Source organism: Pelodiscus sinensis, chromosome 1 (genome assembly GCF_049634645.1).
Source record: "Pelodiscus sinensis isolate JC-2024 chromosome 1, ASM4963464v1, whole genome shotgun sequence".
Taxonomy (NCBI): Eukaryota; Metazoa; Chordata; order Testudines; family Trionychidae; genus Pelodiscus; species Pelodiscus sinensis.
This window is the reverse complement of record NC_134711.1, coordinates 60,374,357-60,386,834: the sequence shown is the minus strand read 5'-3', so window position 1 is coordinate 60,386,834 and position 12,478 is coordinate 60,374,357. Positions and strand designations below refer to the sequence as shown.

General features: G+C 41.5%; 1 protein-coding gene across 2 annotated transcripts in view; it reads right to left on the bottom strand.

Moving 5' to 3' along the window:
* Nucleotides 1–12,478, bottom strand: part of SRGAP1 (SLIT-ROBO Rho GTPase activating protein 1) — a 219,985-nt gene that overhangs the window by 104,866 nt on the left and 102,641 nt on the right. For both annotated transcript variants that reach the window (XM_006130209.3, XM_075930928.1), the window contains 2 exons: nt 7,655–7,850; nt 2,450–2,612 (listed from right to left, as the gene is read on the bottom strand). In XM_006130209.3, coding sequence (XP_006130271.2) covers nt 2,450–2,612; nt 7,655–7,850 — 359 coding nt within the window. The remainder of the gene's footprint in view (nt 1–2,449; nt 2,613–7,654; nt 7,851–12,478) is intronic.

The window sequence follows — 12,478 nt, the reverse complement described above, 5'->3', positions numbered from 1 at the left end:
TTACTACCAGGAAAACAGTCTTGTGACAAAAAGCAGAAAGGGACTAGATGCCAAAGACTTGAATGGAGGTCCAAATAAAGCTATAAGGCAGTGTTAAGGTCACACAAAGGAGCTAGCTGTCAAACCAGAGGATAGAGATAAAGAAGCCCTTTTAAGAGTCTTGTTACCACAGCATTAGAGAAGATTGATATTCCCTGAATGGAGAGTCGAAATGCTGAGGTCACTGCCATTTGTACTCTCAATTAGTTACACACAGACCCAACAACTGAGGATGCAAAAAATATTCCAAGATGTCCTGAACGGAAACCAGCATCAGTTGAATTCCGGGGGCCAAAAACTATAATAAAAATGGCTTCCATTTTATCAAACAGTCCATTCTGGTAGATGGCTTTCTACTATTTAGCAGGACTTGTTGAGCAGCCTCCAAACATTGTACTTCCTCCTCATGCAGCAATGAAGCAGCCACATCATGAGATGCAGAGTGCTGAGCATGGGATACAAGGTGTGAGCAGGCATCTGTGTGAGTATGTTGAGATGAAGAGGAAAGGATATGGGAAGCTGAACTGACAGCATGAGAAAATCAGAAAAACTGCAACCTTAGACAATCACCCAATTGACAAAGCTGTATTTGGATAGCAGTGCCTTCTGGTTGTCTATCTGCATCTGCAAGGAGGTAATGTGAATTCTCTTACCCATGAAGTCCATTCATTTAGAGTTCTTATTATTGGGAGTGGACTTAAATCTGTCCTGAAATGCAGGCTCTATTTTTCATCGCAGTTACGAGCAAGGAATTTGGGTCTGGATAGGAGTAAAACCCCTCAAATCCCTGCAGTGAAATGGGGGTATATTCTTCCCCCGGGATTTGCATGTAGGCAGTACCAAAGCTCGCATATTCCAGAGCATTTTAGCTGGCCGTAGGAGTATATAATAGTGAGGACACCCTCTTCCAGGGCATTCAGATGCAGGACATCCAACAATTTATGGGTGTTCTCCTCCAGGAACTTGGAATACCCAAGATAGCAGCCACGTGCCTCAAAAGGTTTTGGTACACTCTGAAATCCTTCGATACTGAAGAAAAAGAAAAGCAGGCTCCATAAAATTGTTTTCGCATGAGAAAGCAGCAGCTAAACTCTGCCAATGCTTGATCCTGTTTCAGGACAGGCAGGCTTAGGTGGGATGACTCAAGAGGTTCAGCCATGTCTAGGCTTCTGGTAGATTGACAGTCACCATCATCAGCAGCTGGCCAGTGATCTCACTTTTGAGTCTGACTGAGGAGTGGGACCTCTGCAATGGAGGAACTTCTGATAGATTCCACAGAGACCACGGGTAGGGCATTGATGGCCAGTAGGTGCAGGCAAGGAACTCCTGTCTCAATAAGAGCCACTCCTGTACCCACGGTGCTCCATGAACAGCCCCTGATGCAGGTCAGGCAATGGAGAGAAAGAGGAGGAAGATGCCAACCTGAACACTGAAGAGTCCCAGGTTTCAAGGTATGAAGGAGAAGTCAGCCCTGAGGGTTTGAGCAACTGGTCAGACCCCTCCACTACCCAGAATGGAAAGGAAATTGGCAAAGATGGTGAAAATGGCCCTGATGACACTATCATTTCCAGTGCTGGAAGTGGTGTTAACCATGACATCAGCAACAGTGCCGAGATAACAGATGGTCCAAAGTGGAGGGCAGCAACTGCCATCACAGGAACAAGAGCAGGGGAGCTGACAAAGTTTCTGGTACTGAAGAGGGCCCTTATACACAGTAAGCACCATGGTGAGAGCACTGTCAGGGAAATACTTAAACTAACACCAATGGGATACCAAAGGCACTAATTAACTATATGCAACTAAAGAAGTCATCAGGAAATAGAGAGATTGTGGGGTGAAAACCACACAGAGCTCCAACTCCAGCCATTGGTCGCAAGAAGGAAATGAGAGGGATTGGAGTGGTGCTGCTTCATATAGCCAAGGGAGGGAACTATGGTCACAAGACACAAGCGCTACTTCTCTAAGAAAAAAAAAAAAAAAAAAAAAAAAAAGGAGTACTGCTATGCAAAATTCTCTGGCTCTGGTGAATTGGGCACAGCTGTTAGGTGAGTTGCCATACCTAAGTGGAATCCACAGCTGTGTCTCTACATAAAGAACAACTATAGCCATAAAGCATTTCTGCAAATAACTCAATACTCTTCTGTCCCTTCTATGCTGAACTGTTTTCTCCTTCCTGCCTGACTACACTATGGAACAAGGAATAGGGCATCTTCCTCAATTCCTGAATTTACAACTACAGTTCTCGAGATCACTATCACATAATATATTCCCCAATACATCTGCAGTGAAAAATGCCACGAAAAAAATTATTAATGTCTATGTCACTATGCTGCTGACTCTTCCCATAAAATGCTACCTGTTAGACACTTCCCTTTCAATGGTAACTGAAATTCAACATGATATATATTACCTTTTTGAACATTCTGGTAGAATCCTCACTTATCTGCATGAAGCGCATGATAACGTTGTTGAGATAGATATCGCTCAAAGTTGCATGGTCTTTGCTTTCTCTTCTCACTTGGTTTAGGAGTAAGTACCAACAATTCACAGGAGATAAGAGATTCTGGTCTTTCCTAAAGAGTGTATACATATATGTGTTACATAATTAAAATATCTGAAATATCTCCCTGCCACACCCATCCTCCATCAGATATACATAAACATGAACCCAACAATTTAAGTTTAATTTAAAGAACAACTGATCTTCATAAAGAAAGAATGCATCTGCCAGGATAAATGTTAGAAGTCAAGCCCTGCTCCTTTTATCTTTGCAAGTAATCCCATAGAAGTGAACAGGGTTACTCTTCTGAATAAAGCAAATTCAGAATTTGTACCTACACATTGTTTTCTGAATGTGTAGGTCATCTATTCCTGAAGTACATATGGTTAGTCAAGCTTTAGATAGTATTTTAAGGCATATTTTCAAACTCTATGAGGTACAAATAGAAAAAAGTACAAGAATTCGTATCATTACGACCAATCTGCAAATATCAAAAACTTGACCCAAAGTAGGTAGGATAATGCTGTTTTTCAATAGTTCAGCATCTCTGAGATTCCATTTCAGTCCGTTTCTATCCCCATCCCATTCTGAGTATTTAAATCACATGTAATTTATCAAACTTTTTATTAAAAACCCAAAATATACCAATTAAGTTAGTTCAGTTATTATTTACTAAATGATCTAAAAACCACAATATTGACATTTCAAGGTTTTTGTTTGTTTATTTTTTTTGTGTGTGTATGTGCATTAACATCTAATACAACGTATTGGTTAAAAAAAATCTTGCAGACAGTCTTTTTATAGTGGACTTTGATATATCCTAAAAGGTTGTTACAAGGAAGAGGGTGAAAAATTATTCTCCTTAACCTCTAATGATAGGACAAGAAGCAATGGGTTTGAATTGTAGAAAGGGGGAGGGTTTATTTGAACATTAGGAAAAACTTCCTGTCAGGGTGGTTAAACACTGGAATAAATTGCCTAGAGAGGTTGTGGAATCTCCATCATTGGAGATTTTTAAGAGCAGGTTAACACCTGTTATGGATGACCTAAATGATGCTTAGTCCCACCATGAGTCCAGAAGACTGGACTTGATGACTTCTTGAGGTCCCTTCCAGTTCTATGATTCTATGATTAGATTATCTAGTTTGAAGAAGACACAAAAATGGGTGAGTGATAATTAGCAAAGAGGACAAGTAACTGATTCAGAGCAATCTGGATTTGATGGTAAACTGGGTACAAACAAACAATGCATATTTTAATATGGCTAAATGCATAGGCACTGACTACATGGGTGTTCGGAGGTTAGCGTAACCTCAGCACCCACTAGCCATAGCGAATATGTGGCACCGTCAATCAGCTGGGGGAAGGATTTGGAGGAGAAGGGGGAGCAGAAAGGAGGTGGTATTCTTGGGGGAGAGGGAAGAGGTGGAACAAGGCTCGGGACTTGGGGAAAAGGATGGAGTAGAGGTGGAGTCTCTAGGCAGAATGGGAATGGAGCATCACAAGAGAAAAATAGAAGAAGTCAGAATAAGCCACATTTATAAGTCAGGTACTCTATCCTGGGAAGCAGTGAGTTTGAAAAAGATTTTGGAGTAGACAATCAGCTGAACATGAGGACCCAGTCTGACAAACGTGATCCCGAGATGCAGAAACAGGAAACTCTCACGTAGGAGCAGATAGGTTTACTTCTTTATTTGGCACTAGGGTGATAGCTGCTGGATACTATATCTAGTCTGGTGCCCGCAGTTCAAGAATAGTATTAATCAATTGGAGAGGGTTCAGAGATGAGCCATGAGTCTGATTAAAGGATTAGAAAATCTGCCTTAGACTCAAAGCTCATTGACTGTATCTATGTACAGGATGTCCCTGCTATAAGTCACCCTGATATACATCCATTCCACACATCATTGACGCTTGTAGGGCCTGGTGGGTTATAAGTCTTCCCATTCCTTGCCGTTAAAGTCGTTCCCAAAAAAAAAGTGCAAATGGAAGTGACCTGCAGGAAAAACATTCCCCATTTTAAGTTGTTTTGCTAGAAGTCCAAGTTTTTTGGAACATACCTTGGACTTATAGCAAGGATGGACTGTAGTTTAACAAAGAGACGGCTAGGTGTAACTTAATTACAATCTGCAAGTATCTACGTGGGGAACAAACATTTAATAATGGGCTCTTCAAATTAGCAGAAAAAGGCGTAACACGATCCAGTGGCTGGAAGTAGAAATTAGAGAAATTCAGATTAAAAATAAGAGGCACATTCTTAACAGCGATAGTAATTAACCACTGGGATAATTTATCAAGGGCCATAGTAGATTCTCCATCACTGATAACTGCTAAATCAAGAGGAGACGTTTTTCTAAAGCCAGCCATTAGGCACGCAGGCCTGATGGGAATATCACAGTATGAACTCACCCAGGTGTTCTGAGCTTCTGGGCTTGATGCAGGAATTACTACTGCACTGAAATCATATGGCCTGTGTTATGATGGAGCTCTTACTAGATTATTGTTGTGGTCCCTAGCCTTAAAACATATGCATGAAACCCTGGCTCCATTCACCTTCAATGGAAATGTTGCCATTTATTTTGGTGGCATCAGGATTTCATCTGAATATAGAATATTCAGTCCAGACCAATTGTAGTTAAAGAAAACTTTCCTGACATGAATCAAATGTAACCAATAAAGTGGTTTCTGTGCCAAATCTGCATACAGTAAAGAATAATAGCTATGAGTGCAATGAACTGCCCTATTCATCTCGGCAGTGTTAACTAGAAAACCACAGAGAACAATTTAAAATTCAGGTTGCTGTCAAGGGTGCTGGAGGAGGAAATCATGAATTCAAACATCCCTGAACTTTTAATTTTAGTGATGCCAAACACCAGAAAAGAATGAAATTATATCCCCTTCTCTATACAAGAGCCTCAATTAGTACTACCCAGCTGTAAAAACCTGCATTTCCTCCTTGATCATTTACACAACAAAGTTATTTTTGGTACTACAAAAATTGGTGGCACAGTGAAGTTATGGGGACAATGTAAAGTAAATCAATTTATTACAGTATTACTACCAGGACTATCGTACTAATTATATCATTCATTTTCATACATATTCACTTAAAAACACCAGCAGAAGGTGGAATTGCAAAAATCAGTGGCCCTCTGTGAAGGATTTAGATCTGACTTGCCAAAGAATACACAAAAACCTCTCTTATATTTGACAAGGTAGGTGAACTAAATTAAACTCACTTACAAAGATCTTCAAATAGATAGTATAAAAATATCCTGCTAGTTCATATATTTTAAAGCCAGAAGTAACCACTATCATGCAGATAATAACACAGCTCATAGAACCTTACCATGTAATTCCTTTGTCAAGATCATAATTTCTGATTGAGCTACAGCATTTCTTTTAGGAAGACATACAATCCTGATTTAAAGACCAAATACCAGCCCCCATGAATGGAAAATCACAATCCTGAAAAGGCATGGAACTATTTTGAAACATTTTTTAAAAGATTCTTTTTATTTGCCTTTTGATGTTAGAGCATTTAGTATAAAGTTGTCTTCTGCAACCATGAGTGCTAGAAATGAAACCTGGTCTACAAGTTTTGATTGCATATTTATGTTGGTTAAGAATGTCAAGAAAAAAAAAATCACATCCCTAGCAGAACATTCCTATGCTGACAAAAGTCCTAGTGTGGTAGGGTTGTCACCCATCTAGGTTTTACCCAGTCAGTCGATTTTTGGCTTCTGTGTACAGGTGACATTTAGGGTTACCAAGTGCTTGGTTTTCGACTGGAAATTCTGGTTGAAAAGGACACCTGGCAACCCTAAATGACATCTGAACCAAAAGTCCAGATTTTGCAGGGCAGGGGGTGGCACTGGTTTATTGCCAGCTCATGCTCAGCTGGGGCCACCTCCTACTTATAGGGAAACTCTTTGAGACAACCCAGCAACAGAGGCAGAGTGGAGAGGCAAATGCAATGGAGGCAGGGATTGGAGGGAAGAAGCAGAGTGGGATGGGAGAGGGCAGAGCCTTCAGAAGAAGAGTAGCAGGGATGGGGCGTTAGGGGAAGAGATGGGGAAGGACCTCAGGGGTCCAGTTACCAGCCATTAGAAAGGTGGCCTCTGATGGGTGAGTGCTCTTCCACTGCCTTATCACATCTTCACCAGTCCTGCTCAACAAACGTTTTTCTATCAATCACAGGGGTTCCAATACAGTTCAGTAATGAAGACAAGCCCTTTGAAATTCTACCACATCCCTTGACAAGTAGCTTCAGGTCTTGTTTCGAAATGTTAAAAATTTGCTCTAAATTTTAGTCTGAATTGATCTATCTTCTGCGTCCAGCCATTGGCTCTTATGTTAATAATTCACTGGTATTTGGATTCATTGTGAAATGGTTTGAATGAGCTAATTTTGTTTTATATACACACACACACATAAATTAGTCAAATATATTCATGAATTATTCAACCAGCTCTGTAAACTAGGCAAATAGCCTATTTTATTTCAACAAAATTTAAAATATTTTCCAAAATATACTGAATATATTACTTGATAAATATTATCTGACCACTTCTGCAGTGCACAAAAAGTTACAACACTCCATGCACATACATATACAACCTTTATCCATGTATGAAATATATCCTTGTTGTTAAGGATAGCAGCAATCAATTGGCAGCAAAACCCATATGCAACAACATAAGCAACATCGCAAGCTTCCCTCTCCTACTCCCCCCGCCTCTTTTTTTTTAACCTTTTCCGGGCATCTCTTGGAAGGCTGATCAGCATTTATTATGGGCTTGTCAAATTCTGAAAAATCTGTTACAACAATCAGCATATATAGCTTTGCATATCCAGAGGTGTGCATCACATTGTTTCCCCAACAATTCCTTTTCACATAATATTACATGTGCAACTTAAATTTGAAAAGACTGAAACACTCTGTCATCATACTCAATGAATAGCCACTAACTTGACAGTACCACAAGTTAACAGAAACAAAGTGCCAGGGAGAGGACTCATAATAAAGTATTTGAACTTTTGACAAATTATATAACCTAAACCACTTCCAACACTAGAAAGTCAATTGAGTTTGAGTATGAGAAACTCTCTTACTTGTACTGTTGATGGTCCTTTGTACTTCTTGTTTTTGCCATGAACCTTTCTGCTAATTTTTCTAGATTGCGAGAATATTCCGTCTCTATTTCTGCTTTCTTGCGGAAAAAATCCTGCAGGTCCTGAAGAAGTTGCACCCTCATTTCAGTTTGCTGCTCCAGACATTTCTGCTGCTCTATCAGTTGAGCTCGAATCTCTAAAGGAAACATAAACCACTCAAGTAAATGAAAACAGGAAAGGGGCGGGGGGGAAAAGCACAAAAATAATATTTGCTGCACACTCTTAATAAAACATGCAAGTGAGAAGAAAAAATACAAACTTGTATACATATATATGTTATATCATGTAAATAACCTACCAATAATATCCACACACAGTTATCTTCTACTTTCAACACAAGAGTGGTCACCAATAATCACCACACCTGTGAGTTTTCATATCTGTTTGTTATTCTTAATATGGGGAAAATTACTTGTATCACAGATATGCTAATCTAGCTAGGATGGCAGAACAAACAGGTATTTCTGAAAGCCAAAATGCTTCACAGATTAGCATAGATTCTTGAAATCATGATACAGTTAAAGAAAATCAAATTAAAACCCAAACACCTCCCTATAATATTCATCCAGAATGGCAACAGAAAGGAGCGGCTTTCCTTTAAGATTTGTAGCCACCATTGGCATATGAAAATAGCATCTGATAATGTTTATTTAGTGTTTATAATTCTGCAGTATAAAAATATTTTGTTCTTTAATTATGGGAATACCTATTCAAAAACAATCCTTCTGTTTCTTTTGCAAGACATTAATGTAATAGGAAAATCCTAGAGCAGAAATTCTATTTACATTCATAAAATTTATATCTTTTTTGTCACTGTGTCATTCAAATAAAAAAATGATCATAGCATAGTGTAAAGAAAAATAATTTTGTAACCATATAGGAATGTTAACAATGCTGAAAACTATTAATGTAACAAGGTGATCAGCTTGAGTCAACATCTATTGAAGTTTAAAAAAAAAAAAGAAGCAAGAATCTCTTGACTGTTAAAAGGAATTGAGCTGTTTCCTAATTATGTGACCATTTAGTTGATAAACTGACTTTAGAAAATATTAAATGCACTATAGACCCATGTAAAATATTTGTAATAGAAGAGCATCATAAAACCAACACTGTACCTGTGCTATTGGGTGCTGTAAACCACTACTAAAATAACAATGTCACAAAGTCTTACAGTATCTATGATTTGCATCCATATTGGTCTTAGATGAATAAAGGCAGAAATTTAATCTGAAAAAATACTTGATTTAGAATTTAAAAATGTATGCTAAAGTGAGGTGTTATAAATATAAATATAAAATTATTAAGCCAGTAGTTAACTGAAGAGGGAGATGTCCCAAAGCTCTTTCCAAATCTACTTTGAGCCACAAGCTACTGTGTTAATCATTAATGAGACCAGCTGTTTCTATAGTTTGGGAGGTGAACCAAAAAATCATGTGTTTGGTTTTTATTTCACTTCAACTCAAGTCACTGGAAAAGAATTATGCCTCCAGCAAGGATGAGCTACTGTAAGACAATACTATATTAATGGCATACATATGTACTTAGGAGAAAACACTGGAGATGGAAGGTTAACAACAAAAATAGAAAAGAAAAACCCAAGAATAGATCCTGGTGCTAATGGAAATGTTCCGAACACAATTTCTTATGCAAACCATAATATGACTCCACTGCTAAACCTGACATTTTAGTTTTCAGAGAAGTATTTTGATGGACTAAATCCAACTCCTTAGACAGACCCACGTAAATAGTCACTCTAATAGAGATATCACTAGCAATTTCAAGTAGAACTTGTTTTTAAAATAATTACATCCTAATTATACTGTAGGTCAGTGGATCTCACCACTCCTTAAGGGGTCTTCTCCCACAGTGACATGGAATAGAAAAACATTTAAGAAATAGGAAAACATGAGTATAAAATCTACAAAAATGGCAATGATCATTGGGAGTAGGAGCAGTATCGGAATATATTTTAACCTAACCTTTTGAAACTGACTAAATTTCTAGTGGAAAGTATTTCCTTAAAGCTTTTAATGATTTTAAAACAGAGAATCATCTTTAAAAGAAGCACAGGCTCAAGGTTGCAGACATGGGTAGGATGCAGATTATTGAAGCTGGTTGTTTGTCTAAGAAATTGCAGATTCTATTACTTTTTTACTCTGAGGACTTGCTGGGGGAGGAAGCACTCTGGGTGGAGCTGAGGGCTAGCTGCTTCAACCACACACTTTCTGAGAATATGGAGCCACCCTCTCTCACATTGTCCAGGGGCCCAGCAATTCTGTCAGACCCCTAGAAGCAGCTAAGGTTTGGTGGTGAGTGAATTTTACCAGGCAGCACTTCTTCCTTCCAGTGGCCTGAAGTGTGTCCATGAAGGTTAACCCATGAGCTCAGGCTCATTGATTAACTGTTTAGATACACACACTGTCACATCCCTACTTTGAGGGTTAACACATTAATGTAGCCTCACACTCTAGGGCCGTGGTATCCTTCTTCCTATCCACTAGCCATGTGGCTATTTGGCCAGTTGATGAACCCACGCTATCCTGCTGGAGCGCACCGCTCTCTCCTTCGGATGGTGCATACACAGTTCCACAGTGCCAAGGAGTGTGTATGTGTGTGAGACAAAGATGCACACACTGTGTGACTGAGAAACAGATGCATACAGTGTGTGTATTTGAGAGAGAGGCATACAGAGAGATGCAAAGCCCCTTTAAGTATGCAGAGCCCCACTTCAAGTACATGACCCTTAAGTAGACCAGGAAATCCAGACACAACACAGTAGCTGTGATATCCTGCTTTGTTGAGATGGGGTTGAGTGGGGAATTCAAAGAGGGAGGGGAGGTGGGACATCCTAACATCAATACCCCTTTCCCCTCCCTCCATGCACACCAAGCAGCAGGCTCCAGGCAGCAGCTCCAAGGCAGAGGGAAGGAGCAGTTGAGCAGTGGGGGGAGGGGGGGGTAGCTGAATTGCTGCCCCAACCACATACATAACTTACAGGGAACTTAGGGGAGCAGATAGGGGGGAAATGCTTGACCACTCTGGTTCCAAACCCCCAAAAGGGGACACAGCTTTTCCAGAAAATTCTGCAAGTACAGGCAGTCCCCGGGTTACGTACAAGATAGGGACTGTAGGTTTGTTCTTAAGTTGAATCTGTATGTAAGTCGGAACTGGCGTCAGCCGCTGCTGAAACTGATCAGTTTCAACCGCGGCTGAATCTGGATGCCAGTTCTGACTTACATACAGATTCAACTTAAGAAACCCAGGCGTCCCCAAGTCAGCTGCTGCTGAAACTGATCAGCGGCTGATTCCAGGAAGCCTGGGGCAGAGCAACTCTGCCTCGGGCTTCCTGTAGTCAGCCACTGATCAGTTTCAGCAGCGGCTGACTTGGGGACGCCTGGGGCAGAGCAGCTGGGGTGCTGCTGGGTTGCTCCAGTAGCACTGCTCCTCGGCGCTACTGGAGCAACCCAGCAGCACCCCAGCTGCTCTGCCCCAGGCGTCCTGATTCAGCCGCTGCTGAAACTGACCAGCAGCGGCTGAATCAGGACGCCTGGGGCAGAGCAGCTGGGGTGCTGCCGGGTTGGTCCGGAGCAGCGCTGCGGGACCAACCCGGAAGCCCCCAGCTGCTCTACCCCAGGGGTAGGCAAGAGAAGCCTGGTCTGCTGGGGGGGCACTAGCTGCACCCCCCCAGCAGACCAGGGAGACAGGGGTGGCGGGACCGCCCAAGTCCTCCACGGCTTTGCTCCGTCTCCCTGGTCTGCTGACCTGGGAGACGCGGAGCAAAGCCGCAGGGCACACGAGCAGCGGGACAGTCCAGGCGCGCAGCGGCTGTCCCACTGCTGGCATGCTCCGAGGCTTTGCTACCCATCTCCCTGGTCTGCTGGTCTCGCAGACCAGGGAGACAGGGATCAAAGTCTTGGAGCGCGCCTGGGCTGCCCCGCTGCGGGCGTGCTCCAAGGCTTTGCTCCCCGTCTCCCTGCAGACCAGGGAGACGGGGAGCAGCTTTTCTCGCCCCGGAGGATGGGGGCGGCGGACCGCGGCACATCTGGGCGTCCCGCCGCTCCCGTCCTCCGGGGCGAGAAAAGCCCTGTTCGTAACTCGGGGACTGCCTGTAGTGGATCATAAGTTTATTTCAGGATGATGACTGGAGAGGAGTGGCTGTTGGCAACGCCCCACCAGTGGCAGCACAGAAGTAAGGGCGACAATACAGCCTTACTTCTGTGCTGCTGCTGGTGGCAGCTGTGCCTTCAGAGCTGGGCTCCCAGCCAGCAGCCACCATTCTCCAGTTGCTAGGCTCTCAAGGTTGTGCTGCTATCAGAAGGAAAAACAACAGTACCACAGTCACCTCCTACAATAATCTTGCAACTCTCCCCGCCACACACTCTCCTTTTTGGGTTAAGATCCCTATCATTACAATATCATAACATTTCAAATTTAAATAGCTGAAATAATAAAAATTACAATTTTAAAAATTCTATGACCATGACATTGACTTAAATGGACCATGAATTTGGTAGGGCTCTAAATATTTCCCTTTCTTCCACTGCAATTACATTATAATCAGATCTACATCCCAGCAGTTTTATCCTGATCCCTACTGCATTGCATTAAAATGGGTCTTAACATGGTTTTACCTTGCAAAGATTTTCTCCTTCCTTAAGCATAGTTTTTGAATTGGATCATGGATTTTTCCTAATCTCAGGAAATGCTAGCATGGGAAGACATGAGAAAATACTATTGCTACTCATTTTTCATTACACTTATTTT